The 13,974-nt window shown below is 38.2% G+C and overlaps 1 protein-coding gene across 5 annotated transcripts in view; it reads left to right on the top strand.

Moving 5' to 3' along the window:
• Positions 1–13,974, top strand: part of LOC107562530 (zinc finger protein 536-like) — a 207,366-nt gene that overhangs the window by 182,347 nt on the left and 11,045 nt on the right. The window contains exon 7 of one of the 5 annotated variants that reach the window (XM_016247162.1): positions 10,629–11,814. The exons of the other annotated variants lie outside the window; for them this stretch is intronic. Coding sequence (XP_016102648.1) covers positions 10,629–10,720 — 92 coding nt within the window. The 3' untranslated portion in view covers positions 10,721–11,814. Of the gene's footprint in view, positions 1–10,628; positions 11,815–13,974 lie in introns of those variants that run through there. 5 annotated transcript variants of the gene reach the window in all.

Genomic DNA, 13,974 nt, shown 5'->3' with positions numbered 1-13,974 from the left:
TATGTGTGTGTGTGTGTGTGTGTGTGTGTGTGTGTGTGTGTGTGTGTGTGTGTAGTAGTAGGGCTGTCAAAATGGCTGAAAAACTAAATTCAAATTTTGTACTTAAATATTATCAAAATTTGAATTATATTAAAATTTTAAATGCATAATTTCAGTTAGACTGGAGAAAAGCTTTTGGCTTCTCTTCTGAGGCCACAAGAGGGCGTATCGAGCTAAATATTACTAATGCACGTTTATTCAAAGCATAAGATAACATGACTATCTGTGAAAAAAAATGGCATAATGTTTAAAATAATGTTTATAAACCAATTATAATTAAGTTGCTTAAACAACTATAAACAAAACAGCATCATGTATGTATGCATAGTTTAATACAAAGGGCGGAAAGCCAATCACACTGAGTACATTTTTTATTTAAAAACATGACATGCAGTGGGATGGGGAAAAAAACCCGCCATAATGTCTCAATATGTTTTTTTTTTTTCAAAGTTAAACTTTAAAGTTAAATCATTAATTTTACATAGCTTTCTAAACATGCAGCTCCTTTGTGCGAGATGCGAGTGCAACGGTGATAGATGTCCCTCTAGAAAATGCGCAAAATTTGTGATCTGTGTGAACGGCTTGGTTTCAGTTTTGATGTATACAAGATCTTCTCTGCATTGATGTTCTCTTTTTCCGCAATATTTTTAATGAACAATGTATCTAGTGGCTTCAACTGGATAAGCTAACAAAAACATTATAATGCAACGACACTTACATAGTCATCGCATCTCGTGCGCCACTGATAAGGCTGCCTGACGCACACCTCAAATTCAAAGGCAACGTTTTTGCAACGTGTAACGTGGATTTTTATTTTAAATTCGACGAATATTCGAAATTCAAATTTTTTTTGACAGCCCTAATATGTAGTCGTTTTATGTAGTAGTGGGCAAAAGTATGTGGTCAACCTCTTCAAATAAACTTGTTTGACTGTTTCAGCTACACTCATTACTAGCAGGTGCATAAAACACAGGATACAGGCATGCAATCACCTCTGACTAACATAATCCCTTTGGGGGAAAAGTCTGGTGTGAAAGAACTTGATTTGCCTGCACAAAGCATTAATCCCATTGAACACCTTTGGGATGAATTAGAACAGCAACTGCAAGCAATATTGCACCTGACGTCACTAAGTCTGAATGGGAGCAAATCCCTGTGTCCATGTTCCAACATATAGTCGATCGCTTTGAAAGTAGAGTGTAGAAGCGAATGATCAACTCATTTATGCTTTAGGTTTTAAAATTAAATATTCGACAAGCATATAGATTACTGTACAATAGTTTGGGATCAGTAAGATGTATGTATTTGTGTATGTATTTGTTTGTTTGTTTATCAAATGAATTATTAATTTTGTGCAGCATTAAATTCACATCAAAATGACATTTATAATGTTATAAAAGATTTATATTTAAAATAAATGATGTTCTTTTAGTCTTTTTATTTTGCAAAGAATCCTGAAAAATGCATCACAGTTTCCCCAAATAATAATAATAATAAGACGTAATAAGAAATGTTACTTGAAAACAAATTCAAAAGAAAGGTTCATGTGACACTGAAGACTGGAATAATAGCTGCTGAAAATTCAGCTTTGTCATCACGGGGAAAAACATTACATTTTAAAATATATTCAAATAGAAAACAATTATTTTATTGTAATAACTCTTTACAGTATTCCTGTTTTAATGATCAAATGAATGCGGCATAAGAGACTACTGTCAAAACCATTAAAAATCTTACTGACCTCAAACATTTAAATTGTAGTGTATGTATGTATGCATGTGCATATGTATTGTTTGGGTCTCTACATACTGTAGGACATGTATGTCTGAAAAATAAATAAATAAATAGTCTTGCTTTTTGAAGGACATTGTGATTGCCAAATAGGAAGAACATGACGGTTTAATTAAAAACACCTTGACTTGAAAGCAAACACAAACACTTAAAAACTAAAAAGGACTGTATTTAATTGAAGCAATCCCTCAGCTCACAAATTCTTATACACTCCTCTCACACACACATACACACAAAGGTGGGCTTTTCCAACACCAGCCACCTCTATTTAACAGGGGAAATGGCTTTCACCAATTCCACAATCCCTCAATCAAACTCCCATATTTTACAATCACCTGAGAGTAGGAGCTCTCATCTGTGTAACAGTGAAGCTGCAAATCTCGCTGTCCTAAATCTCTCTCTGTTTAGCTTGTACTCTTGCATCGCTGTTCTCAAACTGAGCGCTCACCTCTTGGCCTCGTTCAAGAAACATCTGTGTTGTGTGTGGGGCAGAGGGGCTGTTTTGGCCGCCATTCGTGCACATATGCAGAAAAATAGAAATGTAAATAAGAGCAGAATCATAAATACTGCTGTCTTAATTGAGACCCAGTAAGAGTAAGTAGCAGATGTTAGAGCAGGAACTGTTGAATCATCAGAGACCAGTGGGGAAGCAGGCAAAATCATATAAAAAAAAAAAACACTCAGCCAGGTGCTGGTGAGTTTCCCGCACTGCAATCCATGAAATGTGCCGCGCATGCATGGATATGTGTGTGTCACGTATGGATTAGGAGCCGTTTCCTTCCTCTAAAAACAAACAAAAAAGGCCTGCAAATGTGGAGAAAAATAGAAGTGACTCCGGAGGTGCCTGAAGTCAGAACTGCGACGTGTGTGCAAGAATAAAGAACTGTTAAGACAGAACTATCAGCGCTTAAGCTGCGACACACTCTCGCTCTCTCATCTCCATCCAAACTCTAAAATGAACACAGGGAGATGCAAACCTAGTTTCTATCACATGTCAGAAGCAGCAAAAGCCTGTCAGCCTACATTCTCACTTAAAACATCCAAATCTCTCTCTCTTTTCTTCTCTTACGAGAGACTGTTGCCTGATCTGAGGAGAGTATGTAGTAGCTGCTCGCTTGTGTGGGACCGCTCTCATGATTTCCTTCCCCCCTGGAAAACGCGGTGTGTGGATGTTAGGTTCCCTCTGATAGCTGCTGTGTTGGGACTGCTGGGAAACCAGAGTGAAGGTGGCACTGACAGGTCCCGCCGAGCAGGATAAAAGGACTTGTTCTGTTTCTATATTCTCTCTCTCGCTCGTTCTCTCCCTTTCTCTTTTCATTCTCTCTATTTCACGATATATAAAGTGACTGACAGCATGGCACTAAAGGGACCTCGTCTGGAGCTGTCTGACTCAGACGCAGCGTTTGGTGGTGCGTTCCCTCAGCTGAACGGTGCGACGTCGCACAAAATTAGTAAGCAAGAGTGGTGCGGTGTGCGATGCTTGCGCGAATAATAGCGCCACTAGCTCCAGGGACCCCCGACTCTTCTAGATTAGGACTCACAATTAATACAACACATACACGAGACAGAGAGAGAGAGAGAGGCCTGCTGAACAAGATCCTATAGGAGCATCTCAGACACTGACTGTTTATGAATGAGGCTGCGTCTGTTGGTCTCCTTTGTGATGAGCTTAAGTTTTTTTCATATTTTCTTAGAGCACATAAAATGCACTGTTTGTTTCCCGTACTCATTGTTTTTGTGTTCGCCATGGAGGAACAGTTGCAACAAAAGCAACACTTTGCATTCGTGTGAATGTCTGGGTCGTGCAAAATTCAGATCAGAATCGATCTATTTTAATTCAAAACATTTTTAAGATTTGTCTTGACAAACTTTGCTTTTCTAATAAAAAATTATAAAATCGTATGAATTTCTTTACATTTATTTTAGTTTGAAATCCTTACTTTCAAATTCCAAATTGCAATTCTGCAGCCAAGTTTGCTACCTCAATTCAAAGTTTCTAAATAGTTTACATTTTCAGTTCAATTGAAATGGCACATAAACCTTATGCATATGAGTATGTGTGTGTGTGTGTGTGTGTGTGTGTGTGTGTGTGTGTGTGTGTGTGTGTGTGTGTGTGTGTGTGTGTGCGCGTGCGTGTTTGGCCTATTTAAGCAAGCCATGCAAAATAAAAAGAATGATTCATTCCCCAATCGTCCTGATGAACAAAAAAGGACCTCATGTCTTCCTGTTGTCAAACAAAAGATTATTTTTTTTTTTTAAATGCACAAAAGGGGGGTGCGAAGACTTGAAGCGAAGAATTTAAAACAGCGTAACCCAAATCTCATCAGAGGGAAATGTGAGGCACACACATTTAAGAGAAACAGACAATGACAACTTTTACCAGCAGCCCTGCCTCAACCTTTTTAGTGGGGCACTCTGGTAATCTGCGCTTAAAGATTTTTCTCTTTTCTCTCTCGCCCTCACTTCACCTCTCCCTCATTCTTCCTCATTTCTCTCTTCTACATTAGACCACAGCTTGAGCTTGAACCGCAGAGTGTCACAGTCATTTAAGATGCAGCCCTAACGTTTTTTTCCTCCTTACATTCCGACGCCATTATGTTACATTGTTGCAGAATAAAGAGCTGTATTATGTTCCAGCAGTAAAGGGCACAAGTGGACTGAGTTTTTATCTGCTAAACGAATCAATCAGGATTATGTCAGTTGAAAAGAATCACAGACAGCAGTCGCCAGCGGACGAGGCCCATGTGTGTGTGCGTTTCGGAGAGATATGTAAATATACGTACAAGAAAAACGTATTTGTTATTGAATACTAACGGTTGTTGAGTGAAGTGTCATTTCTGCTATAAGAGCTCTGTTTTATTTTACACTGTTCTCTAACAGTCAGAGGATTGTGAGGACACTAATTATCATTTCAGCAGAAATGATTAGGAGATCAAATGGAGATCGAATGCCATTTCCTTCCATTAATGCGGGGGGTTTAGTGTGGCTGTCATGCCGTGGCCATCGCCGGGCCTGTGGGAAAAAGACTGAGGAAATAATGGGGAGAGGCTTAGACAAGGGCGGGCTTGGCCGATAGGAATATTCATAACAACAGTGCACAGAAACAGAGAGATGATCTCTGGAGAGACTGAAAGATCATCTGGAGTCCGGATGAAACATTAAAGGGGTCATATGATGCGATTTCAAGTTTTCTTTTTTCTTTGGAGTGTTACAAGCTGTTTGTGAATAGATAAGATCCCTAAAGTTGCAAAGACTAAAGTCTCAAACCCAAATATATATTCTTTATAAAAGTTAAGACTCATCCACACCCCCCTAAAACACCTCGTTTAAACACGCCCCCACATGTCTACGTCATGATGTGGGAAGATCTGCATAACGCCACCCAAATGTTCACGCAAAGAAAGAAGGCATAACTTTATTGTTGCTGCCACCGCCGCCGCCATGTTGTGAAGATGCTGTGTGTTTCGTTGCGAAAGCGAAAATACTTTGTTTGGCCTTCCAAAAGAGGACACGACTAGAGATCAGAGGTTGAGTTGTATTTACAACACTGTTCCAGAACAGTTCAACCCAAATGTTCAGATGTGTGCAGCGCATTTTATGGAGGACTGTTTCCTGATCCTGGGAGAGTAGACTACACTGCCGGCTGTTCTGACTCACAGACTGTAAGTACGATTTCATATTTAAAGAATTTGCCACTGATGATTCAAATGTGAGTTTTGAGCAGTGTAGAGTAGCACTTGTTGATTGTCATTTCTCCGATCACAAATGCAGACGTGGTTTTATGTTTACGTGGCGCGATGCAACGCAATGACAAAGACAGTACAAGTCATTATAATCCATAATTATATTCCCACTGGATGCTACAAATGACTCGTTTGTAATGGGTTTTATTGGTTTTGTCTCGTCGCTCCGGGACACAGTATCACAATATGGTAAGGGGCGTAACACATTTCCGTCACAAGCTTGAGGTATTCGGCCAATCACAACGCACTGGATAACTGGCCAATCAGAGCGCACCTCCCTTTTCAGACCGATGAGCTTTGTAAAAATCGATGCGTTTCAGAAAGGTGGGGCATAGAGGAGAAACAATAATGTACAGTATGTGGAAAATAACGTGTTTTTTACCTTAAACCGCATAAACACATTTCATTACACCAAATACACAAAATAATGTTCTTTTTAGCAGCATCATATGGTCATATGGTCCTTTAAAACATGCATGGATGCTGGTTAAAGCGCCTGTATCTGTTCCTAAAACTTGTCTTTTCATTTATTTAGCCATGTTTGTCCGCACTCAATGCCTCATGTGCCAGGGTGAAGGTCGTGGCCCAACGGTCGCCCCCTTACATCCTGTTAGTGAATGAGCACACAAGTGAGCAGGCATGAAAAGACCACAGTGTAGTCGGACAAATTGTTCCTCTGAATCTACTGCATTTCTGTTCCCCGTTAGTAGCTTTGAACGAGCAAAGAGATTGGTATTGCAGTAGTGTTAAAATTTTAGATACTGTTTAAATATCCTCTCTTCGCTCTGCTTGAAATGGATGATGGAAAATTTCAAAGTGCTGCATAGCCATTTCTATTGTATTTATGTATTGCAAAAAAAAGGTAATAGATCAAGCACATTCCATTATCCCCTTATAAGATCATTAGCAAATATAATTAGATATGAAAAGAAAGTAATTTGGGTTAGAGAGGGAGAAAAGCGCTATCAGGCACAGAAGACAGATTGCAACATCAGTGTTTGGCTTTAAATTGCTCAGTGGAGGTAGTATCAGTGTGAGAATCTCTGCCCCAGAAATAGACTGAGTCAGGGAGCAAGACACATCCACATCCCAGCCCTCCGTTTTCTCCGGAAGATGATTTGGAATTGAGAGCTACTGTCTCGTTTCCTTTTCTTGACGGAGTCAGAGTCTGGTTTGCGTGTGGATGTTTCTCTTATTCTGGTTAATATGTGCAAGACAAACAGTTTTTGTGTCATTCCCTATCATCTGAGGTAGGTTTACTTGCTGCCTAGTCATCCGCCGGAGTAACAAACACGCTGTTTGTTTTATCTTTACACTCGTCCTTTCTTCATTTTAACACGAAAAGAGCAGAGGACTTTTTCAAGTGTGCCACATGCACGAGGTCGCCTGCTTCTTTGTGCTCCTCCGTATACTTCTCTAAAGGCAATCTGAACCCACACAAGCACCAAACATACAATTCTGCCGTTTCCTCCAAAAACATTGGGTTTCTTTTACTCTTTGAGGGGAGAGGAGGGGGTGGTGTTCGAGGATTCTTCTAGTCTTTGTGAATCACTACAAATGGTATTCATAAACATCCCGTATTCATTAAAACCTTCTAAAAATATGATTTGGGTGCACTTCCTTGCGTTCGGCCAGCTTATATGTGTGTTTGCGTTTGGGTGTATTTGCACACCGACTTGTATTTACATATTTATAAATACTGGGCTGTACAATGAGGTCTACCTTTGCCAAAAACAACTCTTTTCCAGCAGCACCGGATGCCTGGGAGAGAACAAAGCCACCCTCCGTGGCAGAATGTGCAGTGTGTGTTGTGTTTGTGTTCAGCAGGAGATGATGGCGAACCACATCACTTACATCTAGACTTCATTCATATCGAAATACAGGGACTTTCAGACTACCAAAAACAGCTAAGCTGAAGTTTCCCTTTAAACAGAGGATATTACAAATGGACTAAGCACTTAGTAGCTACATAATGTGGTAAAAATATCAGTCAAGAGGCCATGTGCAAAATAAATGTTCCCTACTCCTTTCCATAATGCATGTTCTGCCTTATCTGATTGCTTAAACATGTATTCAATAGTTCAGTAAATTCATATCCTCACATTTTCCTCCAATTAAATGACCCCTGTTCTCAGGAAACCTAAAACGAGTGGGCCTTTGAAACACAAATATGCACTAAGTAGATTTCATGGTAAAAATAGAATACCTGAGGGAGGTCAGGGTATAAAGCGGCCCAGTGTTTTAGATGGGAGCGCTCTTCGCCTTAACTATGTGGTCCGGGAATAATAAGCAGCAGTTAGGAAATGTCAGGACTTTGACTCCAGACAGCCCCGCTTTTCCCCAAGTGTGCTGGCCCTTGTTAACTAAGCTTGCTTCCAGCCTTGTGCTGTTCAATTGTTCTGTCTGCCTTTTCATTTAGCCATTCTGTTAAGCATGACACATGTATTAACATAAGATGGATCCTGGAGCTATGTGTCCTCTTACCATATGTCTTGTATTACTTTCCAGGGCCCTCTCTTGTCTTCCAGTGTATTATCAGACTTGAGCAGTAGAGGGCGCCACATTTTCTTGCTTCTGATTCGGTTGTGGACAGAGTGTCATTTTCAGTACAATTTAAAGTTTTAAACTGGGCGCTTGTGTAACTTCTAAGGTGATGAAGTAATATTATTGATCATTCAAAAATAATTCAACTTTTTATTATTATTATTATTATTATTTGAACTGAGATTAGGCAAGGAAAAATAATGATTGGACAAACAAAGGCTCATGATTTACGATAACGGTAACGACATAATTTGTCAGGCCACAGTATGATAAAAATTTCTAGGGTGCTGAAATAATTGAGCAATCGCTCCACATACGGTCAGGGAGACTTCAAAATTGATCAGAACAGGAGGAGAAAAAAGTTGTGAGGATCATAAAGTTGGTGTGCTAGTCTCCAGATCGCAGTGGCAGTTGTTTGGGGAAAAGAAATGGCGTCCTTAAATAATAACATTCCAGGTGGCTTAGTTAATGAAGAGTGAAAATCAAATATGGGGCAGAATCTGTAACTCATTACCAGAACTTTCTTTAAGAGGAAGTCACGAAGAGCACTGGCCCCTGGGAGACCAGGCGTTTTTAAAACTCGCGAATGTGATTTATTATAATTATGGTTATGATTATCTTAATTTCCTCACGGACACAAAGAAATGCCATCAGACAGCTGTAGAGCTGTGACTGCAGTATAGTCTTAAAAACACTGCCAATCACATCAGATTTGATAAATAACAACCACTTTATCTGTGGATCAAAATGAAATATCAGCAGGTTAAAGGAAAATGACATCGAGTACCACGATCTTATTTTCAACATGAGTTTGGGTGGATTGCTAATTCAGGGGCTTATACTGCCATCTCCTGGACAAACTGTGCACTGCAGCCTTCAATCTGAACAGTTGAAAGAAACCATTGGTTTGATTTGCTTATCCTGGCAAGTCTGATATAAATTTTAAAGGTGCACTCAATTGTTTAAGCACAAAGAACTGAATAGTACAATTTTTTTATGTTTAACTATACGTTTTAATGATGTAGACAAGAGATGAAGACCCCAGACACATGCATGCAGCTTATAGTAAAAGCTGATTTATTTTATAGGGAGACGTCGTATTCTACTCCTTGGATGACCTGTTTTATTGGGCACTTTTTTTTTTTTTTTTGTGGAATAAATTCATTACGGGTAGTTATTTCTGTAACGGCATCAGTAACTGAAAATATGTTTGCACTTGCTATCAGTATAAATACAAGACGGCCAAAAACAAACTAACAAATCATTTTCACATATTTATAAATATGTATTTTGCCATTTCTGAAATAGTAGAGCTATGGCATTTGTGAAAAAGCATGATAATTGTATTTTTTTTTTTCTGTGCAAGAATAGTTTGTATCTGAGAATGCAAAAGTGGTTCATTCTTTTTCTTAATCTCTATCAGCAATTTCAGAAGCGTCTGACATCTGAGGGGAAAGTGTGTCTGTTAAAGAAGTGCACATCTCAGATGTGCGCATAATGTAAAGTGAGGGGGCGTCAGCGTTATTGCTCTTTGGCAAATCTAAATGACGATGTTTTATTCCGTTATTAGTAGGGAACTTACTCCTTGTTTCATTTCCATAACATTTCTTGCGAGAGCACACTCAAATAAATGCATGTTTTAATTTCATTTTGTCATTTTCATAGAGGCACTTTAAAAAAGAACAAGACTCGGAAATGCACTCTGTACTGTAGATTTTATTGCCAAATAATTTTCTTAGGGGTTGTAGAGGGAATTAAACAACATTTATATTATTTAGTTCAAACGGCGATAGCACATAAATAGGGGGAAAAAAGCAGTAAGCACTTTCACCGGATTCAAACTTCAGCAGTAATTGCACAAGTGCAATGTTCAGAGAGTTATTGTCTTTATATTAGAATATTTTATATATTTATATCTTTATATTAGAGCTGGAAGAAGCCTGAAAGTATTCAAATTACCCTCCTCCCATTTCTAATCTCTTATCTAATAATCCACAAGATGTGTTTTCTTTAGTGCCATTAGAGGTTAACGGTACATGAATAGAGAGGTTTAAACACACACACACAAACACTACAGTGGTCATTCATTTATTTACAAATGCACGTTAAATCGTCATTTTTATTATAATAACTGCTTTGAAATCATAATTTAGTGATCAAAAGGAAAAGTTTTTTTTTATTATTGTTAAGGGGCATCAAAGTATGCACATTTTGGTAAAACTTAAGTGGACTAAATCACTGGAATTCTTTATACAACATGTTTTAGTCATTATCACAGACTAATAACAATGAGAGTTCCTTGAATTTCTTATCCTTGAAGTGTTCCCAAAATCCGAGATGCCAATTTAAACTGGATCACAACAAAAAGATAATAATATGGTTTGATTCGACCCTCTTCCTTTTTTTCTGTTAATAATGGTCTGTCAAAGTTGTATGTATTTGTGTGAAAGAGAGAGAGAGAGGAAGGACACAGGTGGTGGTGTTAATCTGCGTTTGTTCTCTTAACTGTAGTTCATCTGTGGGCGGAGGAAGAGGCGTCCCGACAGTTTGGCCCTGCTCTTACCCCTGAACATAGCCTAACTGACACAGAGATGCAGGACTAATCAGAAACTAACATCACCTCTCCATACTGGACTGAGCGGCCAAGAGCAGGCGATGGAAAAAGAGGAAGAGGACTGAAGGACATTATCTTATCAAAAGCATTATTTAACGTAAAAGACTTCAAAAGAGAGATATATAGAGAGAAAAAAAGACTAATAAAATGGACAGCTCAGATGGTTTCCTACACAAGCTTTCTCGCTGGATGAAGGAAAGAAGATCTATTGATGTTTAGTGAGCTGGGAACAAGGAAAAAAATATTTTTTTCTTCTTGTGTTTTACATGTCTTGAAACCTCCCTTGTGTAGCTGATAAATACTTTCTGTGTTTTTAATTGCTTTTTTTGACTTTGAAACTTTGAAGTGCTTGTCCCTCAGAGCAACACATTCCTTGAACCAAGATGGCAGCCAGTTGCCAGTCTCAGAATGAGAGAGTGATAAACTGAACAGACTTCCCTCTATCTCTCTCTGTCGGTGTTTCTCACTGCCCACTGAAAGTTCACCAGTGTTATTTGTCTGAGGCTCCCTAAACCGTTCCTCTGGACGTTTGGACCAACCCACTACACATTTGGAGACCAACCACACTCTTTTGAAAAAAACTCCTTTGTAATCAGCACGCTTTCAGCAGTCAGTGCCTGGACGTCAAAGCAGAAGAACGATAATCCAGTACTTTCAGGAAACGAGAACGCTGCATTTAAAAAAAGGGAAGCTACGCCTTTTTTCTTTGAGAACTGGCTACGTGATTTCACGATCCACGATTTGTTCTTCTGGTGTGTTTGTGAGACGTTCAGGGCTGGACTCCAGATAAAGAGGATGCTGTCGCATTCAAGACAAAAACCAGCCGAGGTGACAGAAGAACTAGTTTACACCGAGCATGTCTGATGAAACGGCACGAGCCAAGGAGACTGCGAACGTGCAGCCTGCAGAAATCAAACAGAAACGCGGCCCCTAACCCTACATGCTTTGATCTCAGTCTTGCTCACTTCAAGTACTTTGGTTATGAGATTGTGTTTGTAATATACTGCCACCAATCAGTGTTGCAAAGTGTTACTGACTACTGAAATGGTTTGATGTATTCAATTATTAAAGAAAAAGAAAAAAGAAACATGCAAACAAGAATCAAGTATTGTCTAGCCATAGATACAGTCATGCGTTGTTGCATTTACAAAGCTAGCTGTTTTAGAGTGTAGGTATTAGATTGGAGTTTTCTTCTCTAATACTGTAATTTCTGCCTTTCACCTTTGTAAAATACCAATAACATTAAAAGAAAAGGAAAAAAAGAAAGATTGACAATCTTCTTCTGTTGCTGCAAGCATATAAATCCATACAGTATATATACCCATGCCTCATGCAAGCAAATACAAACTGAGGTTTCCCCCGAAGTATTTTGCACTGTGATAGTAAATGAAAAACCAGTCTATACAGTACGCAGATCGCTAATGGAAAATGAAGGTGTGTGTGTGTGTGCGTGCGTGCGTGCGTGTGTATGTGTGTGTGTGTGTTTGTGCGTGCCTTGACGTTGTGAACTGATATTCTCTCTATTCTTTTGTGAACTCTGCTGATTTGGTCTGTGTAGTTCAAACTATCTCATCTACATGATGGTCATCTCTGTTGCTTTGAGAATCAATTCAATGAACTTCACAGTAAGTCATTGTGTGTAGACTCCAATGCGTTCGAGTCTGTTCTCTTCAGATATTCAGATATATTCTTTAGTTGTCCTCTTTCCAAAACATATTTCTAAAAATGAAAAAAATATTAAAAATTAAAATCTAGAAAATCTAATTTGTTTTTATAGTTTCCATGCAAGGTTATGTCCTCTTGTAAATGCTACAATTTAAAAAAAGAAAAGAAAAGAAAAAAAAGTCTCAAAGCGAAGATGTTTAGTGAACTAGTTTCAGTAAACTAGTACAGGTTACTTAAGGTAAAGGAATTATGACAGGGAGGGTCAGTGATAGGATATGTATTGACCAATCCCTATATACACTGGTTATAGATGAGCACACCTCTGGCTCTCTCCTCTGTGTAGTATAACTGAGCATCTATCTCTCTTTCAATCATTCTGGACTAATAAATGAGCATTCCACACCTCTGAGCTGTCTTGTGGACTGTATGATTTTCATTTGGTTGCTGTATCCTCATGGCAGATGCTTTGTTTTGTAACTACTGAACTGTACTTATAATGAGAAATAAAATGTATTCAAACTATGAAACACCAGCGTGAAAAACTGAGCATTTGTGTGCTATTTGACCATATTTGCAATGTTAAATTTGATCTTACAAAATGTTTTGTGTGAAAATGAAAAAGGTGCTATACATTTTAAGCTACCATATATGCGTAACAAAAATATAGTTATACAAATTCGACAAATTTTAAATGCCCCCCCCCCCCCCTTCTTTACTATATATAAAGAATTGTATATTCCGATAAACACTACTAATTTCCGATAAACACTAATAAGCATATTCGAATGATTTCTGTAGGATCGTGTGACACTGAAGACGGGAGTAATGATGCTGAAAATTCAGCTTTGGCATCACATGAATAAATTATATTTTAGGATATTAAAATAAAATAGCAAGGAGTCATTGTATTTTAAAAATGCAATAAAATAATTCACAATTTGACTGTATTTTTGATCGAATAAACAGAGCCTTGGTGAACATGGTTTTTCAAAAATGTAATACATTACATTTACCCCCACATTTGTAAGGTTTACACTTAAAAACTATTGGAAAATCTGCTATAAACAAGGCAAAATACACACTGAAGATATATTCAGTGATATAAGTCAGTGATATCTTCTGTAACAATGCATTTGAGTAAATGTGTCTTTAAAAAAAACAGTTGACATTTTACTAGAAAGATAAATAAATAATATTTTATACAACCAACGAATTATAAATCCAACAGAGTTGCACAGACACACACAGGGCAGCAGAGGAACTTAATGATACATTTCTGTGTCCTCTTGTTTCTCTCCACCCCTGACTCCCAAGTTAAGTGTAGTACACGGTGTTAGCTGCAGGGCTACAGGCCTGTCTGTGTGTGTGGACAGATGGCAAAGGATGTCAATTAATATTGCATATGTAATGATATGACAAAAAACGAGTAACACTTTAGGTTGTTACACTTTATTTTATTGTGTACAGTGTGTATTCACTATTAGGGTAAAAGTTTGGTTTAGGGTTGGTTGCATATAATTATGCTTAATTTACTCTTTACTATAGTAACAATATAATTGTCAACATTAATGCATCAGA

The sequence above is a fragment of the Sinocyclocheilus grahami genome, unplaced genomic scaffold (genome assembly GCF_001515645.1).
Source record: "Sinocyclocheilus grahami isolate Dianchi unplaced genomic scaffold, SAMN03320097.WGS_v1.1 scaffold827.1, whole genome shotgun sequence".
Lineage (NCBI taxonomy): Eukaryota > Metazoa > Chordata > Actinopteri > Cypriniformes > Cyprinidae > Sinocyclocheilus > Sinocyclocheilus grahami.
This window is presented reverse-complemented; position numbering and strand designations above follow the sequence as displayed.